The sequence below is a fragment of the Dendrobates tinctorius genome, unplaced genomic scaffold (assembly GCF_039654945.1).
Source record: "Dendrobates tinctorius isolate UK_male_01 unplaced genomic scaffold, ASM3965494v1 ptg000162l, whole genome shotgun sequence".
Taxonomy (NCBI): domain Eukaryota; kingdom Metazoa; phylum Chordata; class Amphibia; order Anura; family Dendrobatidae; genus Dendrobates; species Dendrobates tinctorius.
In genome coordinates, this window is record NW_027361829.1 from 23531982 (window position 1) to 23556199 (window position 24218).

General features: G+C 45.3%; 1 protein-coding gene across 2 annotated transcripts in view; it reads left to right on the plus strand.

The window, feature by feature from the left end:
• The window catches only part of TRANK1 (tetratricopeptide repeat and ankyrin repeat containing 1), a 235450-nt gene that overhangs the window by 201603 nt on the left and 9629 nt on the right, over positions 1 to 24218 (plus strand). For both annotated transcript variants that reach the window (XM_073549901.1, XM_073549902.1), the window contains exons 18-21: positions 7686 to 7774; positions 10129 to 10232; positions 10351 to 10483; positions 23995 to 24140. In XM_073549901.1, the coding sequence (XP_073406002.1) occupies positions 7686 to 7774; positions 10129 to 10232; positions 10351 to 10483; positions 23995 to 24140 (472 nt within the window). The remainder of the gene's footprint in view (positions 1 to 7685; positions 7775 to 10128; positions 10233 to 10350; positions 10484 to 23994; positions 24141 to 24218) is intronic.

Genomic DNA, 24218 nt, shown 5'->3' on the forward strand with positions numbered 1-24218 from the left:
TTCTAACCGATTTTCATTTTTTTGTATGCTAAGGTAAAAATACCAATAAACTTTTTTTTTTTTTTTAATTAATTTTTTATTCAAAGAGAATTGCTTGCATAGAATTTCTTAATATAAACTGATCAACAGAACTGTCCCTTAGGAGCTGATGTGTGGACATGTCATTCCAACGCAGCCGGTATATATGCCGTGATCTGCAGTGTACTGGCTTCATCTGTGCACTCTGCATGTGCTGGTTGCTGCCAAAACTGACCTAAAATGGCATATGCCGGACAAAGGGGCCAGTCAGTGTGACTGTTTAAGAGACATGCCTCATTTTGTCCTCTGAGTGGACATGTGACCGCAAGTAGGCGATTTGTCTACTACCGGCCACATTCTGACTAGATGTGTGCGGCCTCTCTCAATTGACTTGTCAGGTGCTGAGGAATCCCTCCTGACAACGTGCACTGTACGCTCTGTGAGGATTCACAAGTCTGCAGTCGCATAGAGTGGCTACAGACTTTCATGGCAAACCTGGACATCCCCTTTAGATACAGGATTGTTTGTCATGTTTATATGATCCTATGACTACAAGGAGTCAGATATTGTAATGTCAGGTGTGTTGTAGCACTGCCGAGATTCATTGTGAGTTATTTCATACAGATCAGGTCACACTGAAGCCTGACCGCGCACTAACAGTATGACCCAATCTGTACAAAGATCAAGCTGCTGTAATAACGGTCACTGAACCTCAGCAGTGTGACCATGACCACCACAATAAAGAGTCCTACACCGGATTGATCTGAAGGTGAAGCACATCTTGCCACTCTACCTCAGAGGCTGTAATGCATCCTTCCTGCACCCTCCCAAGTTGACAAAGCTGCTACATCACATTTTTCTAGCAGCAGTATACATAGTATTTTAACTTCCTCTCTCCCTAGCAAGTATGGGACCTGCTTACTGGGTTCTCTTACTGTCTGCTGCTACTTCCACTGTTCTATACTGGTCCTATACTGCAGTCCAAGAAGCAACATTGCGCTGTAACAGCGCTTCTTTGGCACCTTCCTAATTACACTGGCCTATGGGACCGCTCTTTACCCTTTATGCACCATTGTGCTCTATTTTCGTATATGCACTTAAACTTCAGTGATATATGACTAAGACCCTGGTAGGGTCGAAATGTCACCTATAATCGCATATGTAAATCTGCTCCCTGGCCTATTGTATGTATCACCATAAAATTTACTCTGTGCAAGTCATTCCACTTGAGTGTGAGGTGAATATTAATCCTATTGATTTGGGACCTTGAGTCATAGAATCATAGAATCGTAGAGTTGGAAGGGACCTCCTGGGCCATCTGGTCCAACCCCCTGCTCAAAGCAGGATTCGCTAAATCATCCCAGTCAGATGTCTGTCCAGCCTCTGTTTGAAGACTTCCATTGAAGGAGAACTCACCACTTCTCGTGGCAGCCTGTTCCACTCATTGATCACTCTAACTGTCAAAAAGTTTTTTCTAATATCTAATCTGTGTCTCCTCCCATTCAGTTTCATTCCATTGCTTCTAGTCTTTCCTTGTGCAAATGAGAATAAAGTTGATCCTTTTACAATGTGACAGCCCTTTAGATATTTGTAGACAGCTATTAAGTCTCCTCTCAGTCTTCTCTTTTGCAAACTAAACATTCCCAAATCCTGCAACCTTTCCTCATAAGACAGGGTTTGCAGACCGGTCACCATTCTGGTCGCTCTTTTCTGAACTTGCTCTAGTTTGTTGATGTCTTTTTTAAAATGTGGTGCCCAAAACTGGACACAATATTCCAGATGAGGTCTGACCAAAGAGGAGTAGAGGGAAATAATGACTTCACGTGATCTAGACTATATGCTTCTGTTAATACATCCTAGTATTGCATTTGCCTTTTTTGCTGCTGCATCACACTGTTGACTCATATTCAGTCTGTGATCTATTTGTATACCCAAGTCTTTTTAACATGTGCTGTCACTTGGCCCTATTCCACCCATTCTATATATGCTTTTTTCATTTTTATTGCCCAGATGTAGTACTTTGCATTTCTCCCTGTTAAAAACCATTCTGTTAGTTGCTGCCCACTTCTCCAGTTTATTTAAATCTTTTTGAATCCTCTCTCTCTCTTCTCTAGTATTAGCTATCCCTCCTAGCTTTGTGTCATCAGCAAATTTTATCAGTTTACCCTCAATTCCTTCATCTAAATCGTTGATAAAGATGTTGAACAATACAGGGCCCAGGACAGAGCCCTGTGGTACCCCACTTGAGACATTCTTCCAACTGGATGTGCAGCCATTTACGACCACTCTTTGGGTCCGATCACTAAGCCAGTTATGAATCCACCTAACAGTTGCCTTGTCCATTCCATACTTAGTCATTTTTTCAATAAGGATTGTATGAGAGACTTTGTCAATTCTTTGCTGAAGTCAAGATATACTATATCTACAGCATTTCCTTGATCCACCCAATCAGTGATACCGTCATAGAAGGAAATTAAGTTAGTCTGACATGACTTATTAGTTACAAACCCATGCTGACTCTGTTTAATCACTTCATTCTTATCCAGGTATTGACATACATGTTGTTTAATAATTTGTTCAAAGATCTTTCCTGGTATAGAAGTCAGACTCACCGGCCTATAGTTGCCTGGGTCCACCTTCTTCCCCTTTTTGAAGATAGGAACAACATTTGCTCTTCTCCAGTCTTCTGGCACTTCTCCTGTTCTCCAGGAATTTTCAAAGATTATGGAGAGGGGTTCAAAAATTTCTTCTGCTATCTCCTTCAGTACTCTGGGGTGTAATTCATCTGGACCTGGAGACTTGAATTCATTTAGGTTAGCTAAGTGTTTCCTCACTATCTTTCTGTTTATAGATATCCTGGATTCTTCTATTCCCTTAATAGGACAGTGAATAACAGTTGATGTTACATTTCCTTTCTGAGAGAAAACAGATGCAAAATAGGAATTTAAAAGTTCAGCCTTCTCAACATCCTGTCTTACCATTTCATCATTTTCATCCTGTAAAAATCCTATAGCATCTTTGACTTTTCTTTTACTTTTGACATATCCCCAAAATCCTTTATTATTGCTTTTGACATCTCTTGCAAGCCTCAATTCATTTTCAGCTTTGATGCATAAAGAGTTCATCCATATCTTCAGCTTGCACAGGCGGCCTGTAGTAAATGCCTACAATGGTGTCCTTTCCATTGTTCTGTCCTTGTATTCTTACCCAAACAGTTTCCACAGAACTCCCAGTCTCTGAAGCTTCAATCTCTGTGCAGATATACGTGTTTCTAACATACAATGCGACACCCCCTCCTCGTTTATCAAGTCTGTTTCTTGCAAATAAGTTGTATCCTTCTAGTCTTCTATTCCAATCATGTGTATTGTCCCACCAAGTTTCAGTGATTCCAATGACATCATATTTCTTTTCCTGTGTTAGTAGTTCCAATTCTCCTTGTTTGTTGCCCATGCTTTGTGCATTAGTATAGAAACATTTTAGTTTGTGATTGGTTTCTCTTTCTCCAATATTTTTATTAATTAGATTCTTTCGTCTTTGTTCTTCCTTTCCACTTCTAATAGCAGAGTTCCCAATAGCATTTGTCAGGTGTATGGCTTTTTCTGGTCTTTTGCTTCCCTTCCCATGTTGTTCTAGTTTAAAGCTCTCCTTACAAGTGTAGCAAGGCAACTTCCAAATACATGCTTTCCAGTCTTCGTAAGGTGCACCCCATCTCTAGCAAGTAGTCCATCGTATAAGTAGTTCACTCCGTCATCCAGAAATCCAAATCGTTGCTGACGGCACCATCGACGTAGCCAGTTGTTCACCTGCAGAATCTTATTCCACCTCCTTGTTCCATGGCCATCCACTGGGAGGATGGAAGAGAAGACCACCTGCGCTCCCAGTTCTTTCACTTTCTTGCCTAAGTCTTCAAAGTCTCTGCAGATGGTTTCCAGGTCGTTTCTTGCGGTGTCATTTGTCCCCACATGTAGTAGCAGGAATGGGTAGTCATCTGTAGGTCTGAAGAGTCCTGCTATCCTGTCAGACACATCTTTAATTTTTGCACCTGGAAGACAGCACATTTCTCTTGAAGTTATATCCGGTCTGCAGATAGCGGCCTCTGTTCCTCTCAACAGGGAATCCCCCATAACCACCACTCTCCGTTTCTTCTTCACAATATTTTTCTTTCTCCATCCAGGAGGACTCTGAAGGCGTACAAGGTTGCTGTTTGTTGGCAAAGTCTTATCCTGATGTATTTCTTCATCGTTTTCCTGCGTGAGAGCCTGGTACTGGTTTCTGAGCAGTATGGGTGCTGACTGCCTCCTGATCCTCCTGCTTCTCTGGGTCACATGTCTCCATTCCTCTGTTTCTTCAGGTGCACTTCGAATTTCTTCTCTTTCTGTAACATGAAGAGATAATTCTGCTCTGTCCAAGAACTCTTCACCTTCCTTAATGATCTTCAACGTAGCTAACCTCTCTTCGAGATTTTGCAACTTTTCCTCCAACAGGGACACAAGCTTGCATTTGTGGCATGTGAAGTTTGGCTTTTCCACTGGTAAATCTGTGAACATGTAGCAGGAAATGCAGCTCACCAAATGGCTCCTGGCCTCTTCCATCTTGAGATTTCTTAAAAACGATGAAAGATGAGTCAAAATTTGCGCGCCGACAGGCGCGCGGTTTTTCCGATTTCCTCTTTTCAGCTGCAACGGTCAAAACCCAGTGATCGTTGAGCTCGCGGAGACTCTTCACTTATCCCAGAAGGCACTGGAAATATGCAAATGATCTCCTCAAGACTCTTCCCCTGGTTTACATTACACCGGCACCTCAGAATTTCACACAATGTGCACACTAATCTAATAATCTGCAAGATAAATAGACATGCTGCTGTCTATAAAAACGCGCCGCATGTATGGTTACGTAGGGCCGCGTGATGCGGCCGTGCATGCATAGTAGAGACGGGATTTCATAAAATCCCCTCCACTATGCTATAACTTCTGGAAGCTGTGGATTGGACGCTGCAGCTGTACTCAGCGTCGAAACCGCAGCAAATCTTGAAGGAATCCTGACCGTGGAAACATAACCTAAGAATCACTGTCAGGAGCGGTCTGTGGCTACACTGAGCCTGTAGAGATTGTCACCGGGCAGAACAGGCAGGTAGTTGGCAACGATCTGCCGGTTAGTTCTTAGTCCCATACGGAAAAAAGTTATCAAATCCCAGATAATCCCTTTAATCAAGTGAATTTGATTGATTAGAATCTATTGCTATACATTTCTTTATTTTAGTTGGAGAAGCCCACTCACATTTACAGATGACTGTAATTGTACATACATGTGTTCTGCCCTTCTTAGTGATGCAGCTATTTGGGGTTTAAGCAAACAGGGTTTTATATTTTTTTAAAGAAAATGGAACATATATATGCGTGTGTGTGTGTGAGTATGTATGTGTGTATATATACACACTAGATGGTGGCCCGATTCTAACGCATCGGGTATTCTAGAGTCTCTCTCTCTCCCTCTCTCTCCCCGCGCCGCAGATCTCCTGACGGGGAGGCGTGCGTCGTTCAAATGCGCTGATTGGTCGCGCCCGGCCGCGACCAATCAGCGCCACGGGATTTCCGTTACAGACAGAATTAGACTATTATATTGTGTGTGTGTGTGTATATATATATATATATATATATATATATATATATATATATACAGATACACACATACATATATAATATATATATATGTAACATACACAGTTAGGTCCATATATATTTGGACAGAGACAACATTTTTCTAATTTTGGTTCTAGACATTACCACAATGAATTTTAAACAAAACAATTCAGATGCAGTTGAAGTTCAGACTTTCAGCTTTCATTTGAGTGTATCCACATTAAAATAGGATGAAGGGTTTAGGAGTTTCAGCTCCTTAACATGTGCCACCCTGTTTTTAAAGGGACCAAAAGTAATTGGACAGATTAAATAATTGTAAATAAAATGTTAATTTCTAGCACTTGGTTGAAAACCCTTTGTTGGCAATGACTGCCTGATGTCTTGAACTCATGGACATCACCAGACGCTGTGTTTCCTCCTTTTTGATGCTCTGCCAGGCCTTCACTGCGGTGGTTTTCAGTTGCTGTTTGTTTGTGGGCCTTTCTGTTTGAAATTTAGTCCTTAACAAGTGAAATGCATGCTCAATTGGGTTGAGATCAGCTGACTACTTGGCCATTCAAGAATATTCCACTTCTTTGCTTTAATAAACTCCTGGGTTACTTTGGCTTTATGTTTTGGGTCATTGTCCATCTGTAGTATGAAACGACGACCAATCAGTTTGGCTGCATTTGGCTGGATCTGAGCACACAGTATAGCTCTGAATACCTCAGAATTCATTCGGCTGCTTCTGTCCTGTGTCACATCATCAATAAACACTAGTGACCCAGTGCCACTGGCAGCCATGCATGCCCAAGCCATAACACTGCCTCCGCCGTGTTTTACAGATGATGTGGTATGCTTTGGATCATGAACTGTATCACGCCTTTGCCATACTTTTCTCTTTCCATCATTCTGGTAGAGGTTGATCTTGGTTTCATCTGTCCAAAGAATGTTCTTCCAGAAATGTGCTGGCTTTTTTAGATGTTTTTTTTTTTTTTTTTTAGCAAAGTCCAGTCTAGCCTTTTGATTCTTGATGCTTATGAGTGGCTTGCACCATGCAGTGAACCCTCTGTATTTACTTTCATACAGTCTTCTCTTTATGGTAGATTTGGATATTGATACGCCTACCTCCTGGAGAGTGTTGTTCACTTGGTTGGCTGTTGTGAAGGGGTTTCTGAATGGAGATTATTCTGCGATCATCCACCACTGTTGTCTTCTGTGGGCGCCCAGGTGTTTTTGCATTGATGAGTTCACCAGTGCTTTCTTTCTTTCTCAGGATGTACCAAACTGTAGATTTTGCCACTCCTAATGTTGTAGCAATTTCTCGGATGGGTTTTTTCTGTTTTTGCAGCTTAAGGTTGGCTTGTTTTACCTGCATGGAGAGCTCCTTTGACCGCATGAAAACCTTCCAAATGCAAGCACCACACCTCAAATCAACTCCAGGCCTTTTATCTGCTTAATTGAGAATGACGTAACGAAGGGATTACCCACACCTGTCCATGAAATAGCCTTGAAGTCAATTGTCCAATTACTTTTGGTCCCTTTAAAAACAGGAGCTGAAACTCCTAAACCCTTCATCCAATTTTAATGTGGATACCCTCAAATGAAAGCTGAAAGTCTGAACTTCAACTGCATCTGAATTGTTTTGTTTAAAATTCATTGTGGTAATGTCTAGAACCAAAATTAGAAAAATGTTGTCTCTGTCCAAATATATATGGACTTAACTGTATAACATATATATACCGGTATCTGAAATTACTATGCTACAAGCTTTAGAAGCTTTTCATTTGCAAGGCAAACTGCTGATAGTAACGCTTGATCTGGAACAGTGCCTGCAGCAAAACCCCAGTTTTTTTTTCTTCAATTATTTTATATGGAAAAATTGGGAATGATGACTTTTGTCTACCAAACAAGCATTTGGCAATTGGTAATCAAAGGTGTATGGGCACTTTTTTTTTTCTTTTTTTCTGAAGTTATACAATAATTCATAGCCCCTTACTCTTATTTAGGTAGTAATACATGATCTCTTTTTCTTTTTTTTTCAACCAGATCTTGATGATAACATGTTTGTGAAAACGTCCACTAAAAAGGAATGGATCTCTCAAGGAGATTACTATGCAAGCCACCAGTGTTGGAAGGTAGTTATATTAAAGAAGTAGCAACTAAAAATTATTTTGTTAATATAATCAGCATAAATTATATTTAAAAGAAAGAAAACCGTTGCATAAATAGGTGTGTCCTAAATTTTCGCCATTGGGTATGCTGGTCGTGCTCTGGTACACTTTTGCCGGCGCTTGCGCACTTTTTGACACTGCGCCGAGCTCACAAAAATGCACTGTGTAGCATTTTTGTGCGCTCGGCGCAGCACCAAAAGGACGCAAGCGCCGGCAAAAGTATACCAGCGCACGACCAGCGTACCCAACGCTAAATATAGGGTACGCTGATCGCATGCAGCGTCATGCGATCAGAGGAGGAGCTGACCGGAGGGGGCACGGCTGGGGCGGAGCTTAGCGGCGGCCGAGCGTTGCGCCTGAAAACGCTAGTGTGAAACTAGCCTGTCTCACTTTTTTCCTCTCAAAATGTGGAGGAAAATGGTGGGTGCATCTCATAGTCTGGATGTACCAGCATACTGGCACTGGCTGTGGTGGGGAGGTGGGGGAGCGGTTTCGGCGGAGCAGCGGGTCACAGAGGCAGGAGCTGGCAGCTCCATCTAACTCCTGTGCCCGCTGCTAAAGAGAAATTAATATTCACTGCATTCCACGCCCATGGGCATGGAGGACAATGAATATTCATTTCTTTTTGGCATCCTGGTATGATTGGAAAAGAGTAAAAAAAAAAAAACATTACACTTACCTTCCTCCGGTGCCATGCGCTGCTTACAAGCATTGAGCAGCTGCTTGCAACGGAGCAGGACGCTGCGAGGGAGCGGAGGAAGGTAAGTGTAATTGTTTGGCTTTTTTCATCTTTTCTCATGGGGTCATGCATACTAGGACTAGAATAGGTCCAATCATATTAGAATAAGAATGTGACCAATCATACCAGGAACGGGATGTGGCCAATCATACCAGAATAAGGATGTGACCATGCATACCGGGATGGGGCCAATCATACCAGGATAAGGATCTGACCATGCATACTAGGACCGCGATGGGGCCAATCATAACCAGGATAAGGATGAGTCCATGCATACCAGGACTGGGATGGGGCCAATCATACCAGGATAAGGATGGGGCCATGCATACCACAACTGGGATGGAGCCGTGCATACCAGAACTGGAATGGGGCGATCTTTCCTGCCAGAATAAGGATGAGGGGGACCATTCCTACCATATATGTATGACATACAGGATAGGGATAAGGGGGCCATGCATACCAGGCTAGGGATAAGGAGGCATGCATACCAGGATAGGGATAAGGGCCATGCATATCAGAATAGGGATGAGGGAGCCATGCATACCAGGATAGGGATGAGGGAGCCATGCATACCAGGATAGAAATGAGGGGCCATGTGTATCAGGATGGGGATGAGGGGACCATATTTACGAGGATAGGGGATATTAAGTACAGAATTGACCACATTTTTTGCTTCAGTTTTTTTTTCTCCTAATTTCCTCCTCTGAAACTTAGGTGCGTCTTATGGTCCGATGCGTCTTATAGTTTGAAAAATACGGTATAGGCTGACATGAGATGCGTCTTATAGTTTGAAAAATACGGTATAGGCTGACATGATGTTCCAGAAAACGATCTAATACAGTAAGGGTATATTTATTGCTACTGTACCATAAAAGTGCAAACAATATCTGGCTGAAGTAAGCCTAAGTGTAGACTATATGTGTCCAGTGCTGCTGGATTTAAATAAACGTCAAGTGACCATACACCAGCAGGGAACTGCAAAGCAATCTTAGGAATGGGTAAGTGCTTAAAATAGTGTTAACCCGGCTAAAGATATGTCCTTGCTACGACCCCGACAGCGCCATTTCGCCTAACTGGCTTTTTCCATAGGGGATAGTAGCATTAAACGTAGCGTATTTTCGCTGCATTCTAATCACGGAGGTAAATCTGCATGTGTTCACTGAAGCATGTGGATTCACCGCATCTATTGAGTGGCTATGAGTAAGACTAATGGGCAGTTGACATTCTGAGGCTCGTAAACCCGCACCATGTTTGAGTTTATGCACTGTCAAGTAGAAGCACAGTGGGCATGAGATTTCTATAACCTGGAACGCAGGGTTTTGGAAGTAGCGCAGGTGAGCTTCGTCCAGGATGCTGCGATTTCAGATCGTGGGCACATACCCTTAATTTTATACATTAGTAGGTGCCACCAAATCATGTCCACAACAGATTTAGAAAAAAATAACCATAGTGTATAACCCCTTTAAATACAAAAGTTTTCAGAGAATTCATGATTTTAATTATTTTAACCTAATAAAAGGTGAATGATGTCCTTTTTAACACCATTTAGATCTGTAGAACTTTTGTTGTTTATTTTCAGGTGGCTGCAAAGTGTTACCAAAAAGGTGGCGCAATAGAAAAAGAAAAGCTTGCATTTGCCAATGATGAAGTATTAAATCTGCAGACAAAGAAATCCAATGCAAAGTAGGCATCAATACTTTTATTTCTGCCTCCACTTCAGGCCTCACTTTCAGAACTGCAACATGATGACTTAAGTGTCATGGAACCATCTTTTCCATACATATATTTTTATCCCCCACAGGGTGAAACCTTTGGAGTACTTAAAGCTTGCCAAGACTTATCTGGAATGTCAGGAGCCAAAGCTGTCCCTTAAGTGCCTAATGAGGGCCAAAGAGTTTATCCTCTGTGCAGATCTTTGCAAGCGGCTGGAAAAGGTATTACTGTGTTCTAGTTGGGTGATGCACGTTATTTTACTATTTTATTATCAAGGAAAAATATGTTGTCTATGAGTGTTAAAAATGATTTTTATATTATCGGTATTTACATCATATACTTTTCAGAAAAAATGTATCCAATTTCTCTGCAAAAATAAAAATATAGGGTACTTTAATAAAGAAGTGTCAATAGGAGTCTATTATGTTTCCAAATCCGAGAAATGTTTGTGCTTCAAAACCAAGCAGCATATGATCACTCTTGTCAAATCTGCCACCTCTGTGATACCCTGTGAGTAATTAGGGGGCGTCTGGCATAAGGTCTACCTCACAATTTGAGAAAGCCTGCATTAGATGATTAGGATGGTTTTCTGAAAACATTGAAAAGACCCATCAGGGAACGAACCGTGGTGTGAAGTTTAGCGATAAGGGGACAAGGTTTTGTGTCCAGAAGATAGATGAATGTTTGTGCACACCCAGCTTTTCATTCATATTTATGAGAACTAGAAATTCTTCCCTGATGAAAATAGGATCTGCCCTGAATGTAGGTGGGGGTCCCAGGTACTGTGACATTTTTTTGACATAAATGACATGCCATATGTCTTTAAAGAGGACATTTCACTTGGATTATTTAAATTAATCTGAGTACCACCTCCAGTTGGTGCCACTCCTCCAGTAATTCTGGAACCGTTATTCTTTTTTCTAATGTGCTCCTCTAAGAAGGCAAATATCCACTGAAATGTTCGGTGTGTTGAAGGGAAAAAGTTGCTTAACTTTGGGGGGTATAACTTTTTGAACAGAGAGGTACAGATGAAAAAGAAAAATGTTCCAGAATCAGTGAAGGAGAACCAATTAAACGAGCAACTTTGTTTAAATAAATTAAAAAAGTGAAATGTCCTCTTAAATGTGAAAACATGTTTAAAGCCAGGTCAACATGTAGTGTTACAAATTACAAAAACTAAGAGACCACCACCATAAGAGGTATGCTACCTATGTGAAAACAATGTATGAAGAAAGAAAGAAGTTAACGTATATAATTAAACGGAATTTTTCACCGGGTATTTGCCACCTACTCTGAAAGCAGCATAATGTAGGAGCAGTGTCCCGGACTCCAGTGATGTGATACTTATTTAGCTACTTAATGTCGTTATGATAAAATCACTGTTTTTTCAGCATGAGATTATCATGAGAGGACTAGTAAAACTGCTGCCCTCTGAATGCTGAGCTCTGTATAACCCCGCTCCCCACTGATTATGTACAGTGTAAACAGAATACTGCCAGTAAGGGTCCCGTCACACACAGCGATCTCGCTAGCGAGATCGCTGATTTTGTGACACATCAGCGACCTCGCCAGCGAAATCGCTGTGTGTGACGGGGATCAGCGACCTCCGCCCTGCCAGTTATCGCTGATCGTCGTCGAACGTCCCGGGCCGTTTTTCGATCGCTGGTCTCCCGCTGACCAGCACGCATCGCTGCGTGTTGCAGCGAGAGATCAGCGACGCTGGACGCTGGTTTCTAAGGTAAACATCGGGTATTCAGGAGCCGCAGCTCCTGGATACCCGCTGTTTACCTTGGAAACCGGCGTACACGCTGGTTTCCAAGGTAAACAGCAGGTATCCAGTAGTCGCGCAGCTCTTAGATACCCGATGTTTACCTTGGAAACCAGCGTGTACGCCGGTTTCAAAGGTAAACATCGTGTATCCAGGAGTCGTGGCTCCTGGATACCCGACGTTTACATTAGAAACCAGCATCCAGCGTCGCTGGACCTGATCGCTGGGGCTTTCTATATGACAGCTCACCAGCGATCAGCCTAATGATGTCCCAGCGATCCCATCATGTCGGATCGTTGGTGGGATCGCTGGTACATCGTAATGTGTGACGGGGGCTTTAGAAAGCTGCTAATCAGTAGTGTGGGTGGGGTTATACAGAGCTCAGCATTCAGCTAACTACTAAATCTGCAGCAGATAAAACCAGTCACTTTATCAAAACTGAAGCAAGCAGCACAGTAAGGCTAAATTCACACGTAGCGGAATTCCCGCGGAAGTTACCGCGAGAATTCCGGAATTCCATTCCGCGGGAAAATCGCATTTTAAATTCCCGTGGAAAAACTAGCGATTTGCAAGCGTAATTAGCTTGCAGAATGCTAGCGTTTTCCAAGCGATCTGTAGCATCGCTTGGAAAACTGATTGACAGGTTGGTCACACTCGTCAAACAGTGTTTGACGAGTGTGACCAACGTTTTACTATTGAGGCTGCCTATGCGGCATCAATAGTAAAAGATCTAATGTTAAAAGTAATAAAAATATTAAAAATTGGGTTATATTCACCTTCCAACGTCCCGCACAGCATCCCCAGGCCTCCGCGATGCTCCAGCAGGTCCCATTCCCAGTGATGTATTGCGGCAAAGACCTTTGACGTCTCAGTCTCGCGAGATCGCTACTTGATCGCGAGACGCGATGTCAGCAAAGATCATAGCAATGCATCACTGGGAACGGGACCTGCCGCGTGTATCGCTGAAGCCTGGGGACGCTGCGCGGGACGCCGGAAGGTGAATATAACCCAATTTTTTTTTTTTAATTTTAATTCTATTTTTTTACAGGGATATGGTACCCACAGCCTGGAGGACAGTCTCCTCTCCTCCGGACCGTGGGTACCATCCGCAAATGTTCTGCTTACTTTTCGCATAGTGGGCACAGCCACATGCGGAAAGTAAGCAGAACAATGCAATTCTGTGGGTGCAGAATCACCGCGATTCTGCAAATTAATGAGCATGCCGCGGATTTTTCCGCGATGCGATTCCGCCGCTGGAAAATCCGCAGCATTAGCACAGCATTGCGGAATCCCATAGGATTGCACGGGTTGCTGTTTTTTCGCGGTAGAAACCGCCGCGAAAAAAACGCGACATGTGAACGCAGCCTTAGTGGCACAGATGAAATCAGGGTCTCTGCCACTACATTATAATGCTCTCCAATTCCCTGTAAGGTGTGCATCACAAATGTAATTGTGACATGATAATGGCTAAAACATTTTTTTTTAAAATGTACAAAACAATAGAGTCTACAATAAATGCCAAAAAACAAACACCAGTAATTATTATAATTAAAATATGCATTGTGATCCCACCAATAAAAAGAATAATATATAGAACTGGGAATATAAAAAAATAAAAATAGGAAAATGGCCACCGGTGTCGGCGCATGCACAGATTAAGATCTACGCTCTATTACGAGCCAAAATCTCAACCTGCGCATGCACATTTTCCTGAAACCCATCGCCGGTGGATCAATGTGCAGAGCAGGGACTCCACTACTGCCTTCGACATTTTCCTGCAGCCCATCACCAAGAGGTCAATGGCTCCTGCCTGGCTCCGCCGGAACACCCCCTTCTCCCAGCCCGGCACCGCCGGCTTCCTGCAGAGGCGATCCTCCCTCCTGTGACCCCGCTCCACCGCCGCCCCCAGTAAGCTAAATTTGGACTATAAGACGGACTCCAATTTTCACATTTTAACATTTTTGTGTTTCCTTTTTTCCTTCTATAAAGTCGAGATGCGTCTTTTATGATCCAAAAAATGCGGTAGTGCTTTTAGTGCTTTTGACTGTATTAAACAAATCTAATAAAATCTATAGTGATTTAATTAAAAAAATCAGGTGGATGTTTAGATGTTTACTTTACTCAGATACTATGCATTTGATGCACTATTGCTTCTGTTTGTCCGTTTTTGGTTTGCGTATATTTCATTTGCGCATTATTTAAAGTCTATTTTAAAAAATTTTCCACGAAGTTGAAGTTTCAAGATAGTTTTAGCTGATTCTTTAATTGTGACTTTTTAAAAAGTCTCAAATTTCTTCAAAATGTTCTACAGTCTCTACTCCCCCAGCCCCCGTTTTGATTTTTGTACATTTCAATTTTTTTACACAAATTTTGCAACATTTTTGCTGAACTTGAGTTTTTGCACTAAAAAAAAATATTAATAAAAAAAGCTAAAGACAAATCAGATCCTTTTCTCGTTCGCCTTATTGAGGGACACAGAGACCATGGGTGTATGCTTTGCTGCCACTAGGAGGCTGACACTATGCACAAAAAAATGTTAGCTCCTCCTCCGCAGTATACACCCCACCGACCGGCACCAATTTCCTCAGTTTAGCTTAGTGTCAGTAGGAGGTGGACACGGGTCTTTCATTAGACCCATATCTACCTCGTCGTGCGTCGTTCCTTTACAGGTTCTACGGAGGGATACAGTGTGAAGAGTCACAACTGTACTCCCACATGGAGTCTGCGAGTACGGCGTGTACTGCCACCCCGTATCCTTGCAGTTCTCCGCGGCAGGACCAGCCAGACGGACGCCGACACCAAGACGTGCCAGCGACTCCAGGGGTCCTTGTCGCCAGTCTCCCTCCCACTCGCCTACCAGAGCCTGTCGGTTGGATGAGACGCAGGACTTCTTCAGACCCAGGTAACGGATCGGGGATGGGTGAGTATAGATTTTTATTACCTGGCTGCTCATTCCCGGCGGACAGGGGGCCTCTTCAATGGCACTGGGATGCGGGCGCTCGCAGTCGCCCTACATCTATAGGCACACCATGCTCTTTTTTGCTGGCCCCGCATTCCCCCCCCTCCCCCTTTCTGGGGACAGGGAGCACAGGGCCTTTTTCCTTTCCTCCCCTTGAGAGCGGCTTGCGGCTGCGGCGTCCCCTTCTTCCGACCTCCGCGCCGACCCCCTGCTGACAGGCGGCCACCGCAACTAATTTAGGCCCCGGCTTCACTTCGGGCCTACCGCTGCGTCGCGGCCACGCCCCCCGCCCCTTTCTTCTAAGCGGGCTTCTCTCCCGCTCTTCCCAGGCCCTCCCACCACCTGTCCTTCACCTGCCCAGCCTGCTATTGGCTAGAGGGCGGTGAATTTTAACCCTGCAATGTGCTCTGCCCTCCCTCCTCTCCTGGACGCGCGCTATTTCTCAGGCAGGCGCCATTTTACCAGCCTGTTAGCCGGACACCAGCTCGTCACCGGATCATCTTCTGCCAGCTGGTTTTTTCCTTCAGGAGGTCTATCGGCCGGATTTCGCTCTGACCTGCATCCACTGACAGGTCGCAGAGCATCGCTTCTGGGGACACCGGACCGTGAGTAGCTCTGCACTGCAGACTGACCCTTCTCCGCCCTCTGTCCCCCAACCTTCCGGCATTACCTCAGCTTTTCACTATGTCTACCTCTAAGTCTGATCGTACCCGCTCTACTGCCCCCCCTGCACTTTAGTCAAATTCTTTGCATGTTCTTCGTGCAATCGCAAACTTCCAACAGGCCAGAACACTCCCCTCTGCCTGGATTGTAGTAACCCAATTCAGCCGGACGCCGTCTAGGAGCCATCTACGGCTCCAGGTGAGAGTGAACCCCCCCATGCCTGGCTGGGCCTCCTCACTATCTCAATCAGTGGCAGACCTCACCAAGGTGTCTCAGTCCCTGGTGGCCGTTCTTGATAAGTTGCCCCTGGACTCTTCAGCAGGGCCAAGCAGGTCCCAAATTGTTCCATCTGAGTCAGCCAGCGATAGTCGCAAAAGACCCAGGCAAGATGCCCAGCCGGATTCCTCTCCTCGTCCCATCTCACCGCATAGCCCTTCTCAGCAGCCTCCCTCTCGGGCCTCCTCTCCCGAGTCAGGTGAAGCGCTTTCGGACAGGTCATCTGAGGGGATTTTAGAGCTGGATTCAGACCAGGATGCAAACATGAAGGTCACAGTGCAGAACCTCATTGCAGCGATCCATCATACTTTCGATATTGCTGACTCCCCTGCGAAATCCTCAGATCAGGAGGTTTCGTTCAGACGGGCAGAAACTCCCTCCGGGGTTTTTCCTTTCCATTCCGAGTTTGGGAAGATTTTTACCAAGGAAAGAGAGGATCCGACCAGACGCTTTGAAAGAGGAAAACGTCTAGGCGTACTCTACCCATTTGCTAAGGAGCTCACGGACAACTGGTCGGCCTCTCCCTCGGTGGATCCACCTGTGTCCAGGCTTTCCAATAACACGGTTCTCCCGCTTTCAGGCGTGGCGTCCCTAAAGGATTCTAATGACAGGATTATAGAATCCCTGGCGAAGTCTGCCTTTGAAGCGGCTTCAGCGGCTGTGTGCCCAATCTTTGCTTCATCCTGGGCAGCAAAGGCCATAGCCACGTGGGCAGACGACCTTCGTCAAGGCGTCTTAGATAAGGCGCAACCGGAGCGTTTGGCCGATCTCGCCAATCAGATCTCCCATGCTGGGGACTATCTTCTTTCCGCTTCCTTGGATGCCGCATCCTGTGCAGTTCAGGCGTCAAGCAACGTAGTTGCAATTCGACGTACAGTTTGGCTAAAGGCCTGGCAAGCGGACTTGTCTTCTAAAAAGTCCCTCACTAACCTGCCTTTTCAGGGGGTGCGCCTCTTTGGGTCCCAATTGGACCAGATTATTAAGGACGCCACCGGAGGCACGAGTTCACTTCTCCCTCAGTCCAATCCTCGCAGACCTCCACTAAGGCGTCAGTTTCAACCCTTTCGGACTTTCCGCCGTTTCAATACGGCGGACAACTCCTCCAGCCAACAGAGACCGCAGGCTCGCCAGGAGAGAAAGAAAGTTTCCTTCAGACCCACTCCTTCCTGGCAATCCCACTCTTCCCAGGGCAGACCTGTCTACTTCAGCATGACTATCGTCGGACACGCGAGGCGCCTTTCCAATTGGGAGGCCGACTTCCTTCCTTCAGGGACGTTTGGCTGGCCTCCGTAGAGGACGCTTGGGTCAGGGAGGTCGTATCCTCAGGATACAAGATACAGTTCGTCTCTCTCCCACGGGATCGTTTCTTCAAATCCCGGCCTCCAAAGGATCCAGCCTTGGTCCCGGGGTTCTCTACGACTATCGCCTCTGTCCTCAGACAGCACCACTACCAGCTCGTCGCACGGCCCTTCGGTCTTGCCACCGCTCCCAGACTCTTCACGAAGACCGTGGCTGCGTTGATGGCTTTGTTGAGAGTCAGAGGTCTCGTTCTTTTCCCGTACCTAAATGATATTCTGATCAGGGCTCCCTCATTTCAACAGGCTCACCAAAGTTTGTCAATCGTCCTGGACACTCTTTCCGATTTCGGGTGGATCGTCAACAGGAAAAAGTCCTGTCTGGTTCCTACCCAACGCCTGGTCTTTCTGGGCCTTCTGTTCAACACTCGTCGGTCAAGGGTCTTTCTCCCACAAGAGAAGATTCTCTCTCTGCAGCAGGAAGTACGATCGCTGCAGATCTCACGATTCCCGTCCCTCCGTACAGCCAGGAGGGTCCTGGGAAAGATGGTGGCGGCGATAGAGGCAGTTCCCTTTGCCCAATTTCACGCCAGACCTCTCCAGCAGGCCATTCTGTCGAAGTAGAACAGGTCGCCTCGGTCCCTGGATCGCCCTGTTCCTCCTTCTTACCGGATCAAGCGGTCCCTCAACTGGTGGTTGTCGTCACCTCTCATTCTATCGGGTCGATTCTTCCTTCCCATTCGCTGGCAGATAGTAACCACAGATGCCAGTCTCCTCGGTTGGGGTGCAGTGTTCCGCAACCACTCTGTTCAGGGTCGACGGTCGGATCAGGAATCAGTACCGATCAACATTCTGGAGATTCGAGCTATCCATCTTGCTCTCGTTCACTGGGAAAGGCTCCTCAAGGGACTGCCGGTACGGATTCAGACAGACATCGCCACAGCGGTGGCATATGTCTACCGCCAAGGGGGAACACGGAGTGTCTCAGCCCTGGCGGAGGGGTCCAAGATTCTTCGTTGGGCGGAGATTTCCGTTCCGACAATTTCCGCGGTGCACATTCCCGGCGTAGACAACTGGGCCGACGATTTTCTCAGCCGCAAGGGTCTCGCGGCGGGAGAGTGGTCCCTCCATCCGGAGGTGTTTCATCTGCTCTGCCTTCGGTGGGGAAATCCCGGATGTAGACCTCATGGCGTCTTGCCTCAACAGGAAAGTCCCACAATTCGTGTCCAGGTCTCAGCCCTGGCGGAGGGGTCCAAGATTCTTCGTTGGGCGGAGATTTCCGTTCCGACAATTTCCGCGGTGCACATTCCCGGCGTAGACAACTGGGCCGACGATTTTCTCAGCCGCAAGGGTCTCGCGGCGGGAGAGTGGTCCCTCCATCCGGAGGTGTTTCATCTGCTCTGCCTTCGGTGGGGAATCCCGGATGTAGACCTCATGGCGTCTTGCCTCAACAGGAAAGTCCCACAATTCGTGTCCAGGTCTCGGGACCCTCTGGCAGTGGGCGCCGACGCCCTGGCCGTTCCTTGGTCCCAGTTCGACCTTCCCTACCTGTTCCCTCCTCTGCCTCTTCTTTCCAACCTGTTGAAAAAGATCAAGGCAGAAGGAATTCCAGTCATTCTCATTGCCCCGAATTGGCCCAGAAGGTCTTGGTTCGCGGACATTGTCAACCTTCTCGCGGACGCCCCTGGAAGCTTCCAGACAGAACAGATCTGCTGTCTCAGGGACCGATTTGCCACCCCAATTCTCGGCCGCTCAATTTAACGGCGTGGCTGTTGAGACCGAGGTTCTGAAACGGGCAGGATTTTCCGACCAGGTAGTTCAGACCATGATCCGAGCCAGAAAGCCATCATCTTCCAAGATCTACTACCGTACTTGGAAGGCCTATTTCACTTGGTGTGAGACCAATGACATCGCGCCCATGTCCTTTTCGCTCCCTTCAGTCCTAGCGTTTCTTCAGGCAGGATTGGATGCGGGCCGTGCCCTCAGTTCCCTGAAGGGTCAAGTTTCGGCGCTGTCCATTCTGTTTCAGAAAACATTGGCTTCCCGTCCTCAGGTTAAGACCTTTCTTCAGGGCGTGGCTCACACGGTTCCGCCGTACCGGGCACCCGTGGATCCATGGGATCTTAATCTGGTTCTTGAGGTTCTGCAAGGTCCTCCCTTTGAACCCCTCCGGGATATTTCCCTTTCTCTCCTTTCTTGGAAGGTAGCCTTTCTGGTGGCCATCACCTCCGTCCGGCGCGTGTCGGAATTGGCAGCTCTTTCGTGCCGCTCCCCTTTTCTGGTGCTCCACCAGGATAAGGTAGTTCTGCGGCCTCCGCCCTCTTTCCTGCCGAAGGTGGTGTCCTCGTTTCACCTCAACGAGGATATCGTGCTACCATCCTTTTGTCCGTATCCAACTCATCCCCGAGAGCGGTCCTTGAACAAGCTGGACCTGGTTAGGGCGATAAGAGTCTATCTGTCTAGGACGACTTCCTTGCGAAAGACAGAGTCTCTTTTCATTATCCCTGATGGGGCGCGGAAAGGTCACTCGGCGTCAAAGGCCACTATTGCTCGCTGGATCAGATCGGCAATTTTGGAAGCCTACCGAGTTAAGCGTCGCGGAGCCCCTCCGGGGATCAGGGCCCACTCTACTCGGGCAGTGGATGCCTCCTGGGCGGTGCGCCACAGAGCTTCCGCGCTGCAGCTTTGCAAAGCTGCAACATGGTCATCGGTTCACACGTTTGTGAAATTCTACAGAGTCCACACCTACGCTTCGGCGGACGCCAGCCTAGGTAGACGGATTCTGCAGGCCGCGGTGGTGAGTCCGCTGGCCTGATGGAAGTTTGTTTCCCACCCCAGGGACTGCTTTGGGACGTCCCATGGTCTCTGTGTCCCCCAATAAGGCGAACGAGAAAACAGGATTTTTTGGGTTGCTTACCGTAAAATCTGTTTCTCGGAGCCTTCATTGGGGGACACAGCACCCTCCCATGTTTTACAACTCCTGTTCTTATGGTTGTCGGTTGGTTACAGTTGAGTTGTCTGTTCTGTTTTCATTCTGTTTTGTTACTTCTCCTACTGCTTTCTCACTAACTGAGGAAATTGGTGCCGGTCGGTGGGGTGTATACTGCGGAGGAGGAGCTAACATTTTTTTGTGCATAGTGTCAGCCTCCTAGTGGCAGCAAAGCATACACCCATGGTCTCTGTGTCCCCCAATGAAGGCTCCGAGAAACAGATTTTACGGTAAGCAACCCAAAAAATCCTGTTTTTTTGTTCAAAATTTATGTTCCACATGTGGCATTTTGCAGGATATAGAGAAAAGAGACCTCAATGAAAACCACAAGACAAAACAAATCTAGAGGTTTGGAAAAACAGTGCAACAGTCCTCAAAGGTAGTATGTTCTGAATAAAAAGTGGGTGACAGAGTAATATATACTACTCACCTGGGCAGGTTATACAATATGCAGGCACAGCACTGCGTGTAAGTCAGACTTGATAAAGCCGATGTTGATCACATACTCCATATCAAATAAATTCCAGGAAAGGTAAAAAGTATTGAGGATATATGGTGCCACCAAAAACAACACAAATTCCCGACTGACAGTTTCCAATAGTAGTAGAGCATATAATTCAGCAACACGTTTCATATTGGAATCTCTCTCATCTTCACTGCTGTGCTATTACTCACTATCTTTATGGTTTCTTCAATGTTTTATGGCTTTCAGTCTCTATCTCCATGGCTATGTTGTGAACTATAATGTTTTTGTGGTGAAGCTGAATAGTGAGAGAACATCATAGTTCATATCTTCGCCATAGAGAGAGGGATTAAAAGCTTTAAAACATTGAAGAAACTGTAAGGCTATATGCCCACGTTAACGTTTTTAAACGCTCAGAAAACCGGACTCCTTCCCAGAAAGCGCACGTTTTATTTCCACTAGTTTTTGCACAAAAACAGCACGTTTTTTATGCGTTTTTTTCCGCACGGTTTCTGGAAAGTTTGGAAACATCTAAAAACGCGGACCTATGCGGAAAATAATGAGCATGCTGCGTTTTTAGCCGCTAAGTGTTTTCTGAGCGGAAAAAAACGCATGCATTGGCACGAAAAGCCAAAAATTCATTAAATTGAATGTGAAGCTTATTTTAAGCGTTTCTGAAGCGTCTGATCCGGCACAAACGCTTCAAAAACGCTTAAAAAAGCGCAACGTGGGCACACAGCCTAAAGGTATTGCGTAGCAGCACATCAGTGAAGATAAGAGTGACAGATCTCAATATGAGGAGGCAGGGGAGAAAATCCAGTGATAAAAACATCATCCCAGGTAAGTGTGTGTGTGTGTGTGTGTGTGTGTGTGTGTGTGTATGCATATGTGTATGTGTGTATATACAGTGGGGAAAAAAAGTATTTAGTCAGTCAGCAATAGTGCAAGTTCCACCACTTAAAAAGATGAGAGGCGTCTGTAATTTACATCATAGGTAGACCTCAACTATGGGAGACAAACTGAGAAAAAAAAATCCAGAAAATCACATTGTCTGGTTTTTTTTCATTTTATTTGCATATTATGGTGGAAAATAAGTATTTGGTCAGAAACAAGCAATCAAGATTTCTGGCTCTCACAGACCTGTAACTTCTTCTTTAAGAGTCTCCTCTTTCCTTCACTCATTACCTGTAGTAATGGCACCTGTTTAAACTTGTTATCAGTATAAAAAGACACCTGTGCACACCCTCAAACAGTCTGACTCCAAACTCCACTATGGTGAAGACCAAAGAGCTGTCAAAGGACACCAGAAACAAAATTGTAGCCCTGCACCAGGCTGGGAAGACTGAATCTGCAATAGCCAACCAGCTTGGAGTGAAGAAATCAACTGTGGGAGCAATAATTAGAAAATGGAAGACATACAAGACCACTGATAATCTCCCTCGATCTGGTGCTCCACGCAAAATCCCACCCCGTGGGGTCAGAATGATCACAAGAACGGTGAGCAAAAATCCCAGAACCACGCGGGGGGACCTAGTGAATGAACTGCAGAGAGCTGGGACCAATGTAACAAGGCCTACCATAAGTAACACACTACGCCACCATGGACTCAGATCCTGCAGTGCAGACGTGTCCCACTGCTTAAGCCTGTACATGTCCGGGCCCGTCTGAAGTTTGCTAGAGAGCATTTGGATGATCCAGAGGAGTTTTGGGAGAATGTCCTATGGTCTGATGAAACCAAACTGGAACTGTTTGGTAGAAACACAACTTGTCGTGTTTGGAGGAAAAAGAATACTGAGTTGCATCCATCAAACACCATACCTACTGTAAAGCATGGTGGTGGAAACATCATGCTTTGGGGCTGTTTCTCTGCAAAGGGGCCAGGACGACTGATCCGGGTACATGAAAGAATGAATGGGGCCATGTATCGTGAGATTTTGAGTGCAAACCTCCTTCCATCAGCAAGGGCATTGAAGATGAAACGTGGCTGGGTCTTTCAACATGACAATGATCCAAAGCACACCGCCAGGGCAACGAAGGAGTGGCTTCGTAAGGAGCATTTCAAGGTCCTGGAGTGGCCTAGCCAGTCTCCAGATCTCAACCCTATAGAAAACCTTTGGAGGGAGTTGAAAGTCCGTGTTGCCAAGCGAAAAGCCAAAAACATCACTGCTCTAGAGGAGATCTGCATGGAGGAATGGGCCAACATACCAACAACAGTGTGTGGCAACCTTGTGAAGACTTACAGAAAACGTTTGACCTCTGTCATTGCCAACAAAGGATATATCACAAAGTATTGAGATGAAATTTTGTTTCTGACCAAATACTTATTTTCCACCATAATATGCAAATAAAATGAAAAAAAAAAAACAGACAATGTGATTTTCTGGATTTTTTTTTTCTCCGTTTGTCTCCCATAGTTGAGGTCTACCTATGATGTAAATTACAGACGCCTCTCATCTTTTTAAGTGGTGGAACTTGCACTATTGCTGACTGACTAAATACTTTTTTTCCCCACTGTATATATATACGTTACATTTATTAATGCGTTAAAAAACTTCATTGAGCAAATATTATTGCCACAATGGCAAGTTAAAAAGTTATCACAACTGGACCTATGCATTTTAGCAATAAGCCTTATTCATGGTCTGAATTTATTAAACGCATTAATAAATGTTACATTTTATATATACCTGGGATGATCTTTTCAACGCTGGATATTCTCCTCTGCCTCCTCATGAAGACCATGTTGCTCTGGCACAGTCCGTGCGAATCTTCCCAACACTCTGGAGCTTGACTATCCAGTTTACGGAGCTGACAATTTCCATGTATTTATACAGATTTCAATATGATCTGTGTGATCCACTTAGCCTGTGCAATCTGCAGATGGAAACAATTTTGCCTTACAAACTGCTAGTTTTGTGCCCTGTTGCGCTCCACTGGGAACGCTGGTCTCTGACTGACTACCAATGCACAAGACCAGCCTGATGAAGACCGTTCACCTTTAACATGCATTGCCAAATAAAATGCTCTACTGCTGTTGAAACGTAGCCATCGGGCATTTGCGTTATTTCTTGTGGCACCCATCTAAACCTTGATACTTTACCTTTCGTGGAAAAGAAAAATGACTTGAGACAAAAACCTCAAATGATGAATCCGCTCTATACGTGTAAAGTATTTGTGATGTACATGTATTGTTGTAATATCGAAGTAGGAGATATTTATTCTATAAATGAACAATTGGTACTTGTTTAGGGGACATATAATGAATCCAGGCCTTACTGTTACTAAGCAGAGTATTTGAAACTACCTCTTTATGTTGCAGACCAAGGATGCAGCATTCTTCTACAAAAAAGCACAGGACAATAAAGCTGCTGCCCAACTGTTCGAGCAAGTTGGAGATTATGAAGCAGCGCTGAACTTGTATTACAGTGATAAGATGTATGAAGAAGCTGTCGATGCAATGAAAAGGTGCAAAGTTATTTTGATTTCTGATCACTTTAAAATCTGTATTCATTACTAAAAGTATTTTAGCTTTGCATTGCTTTC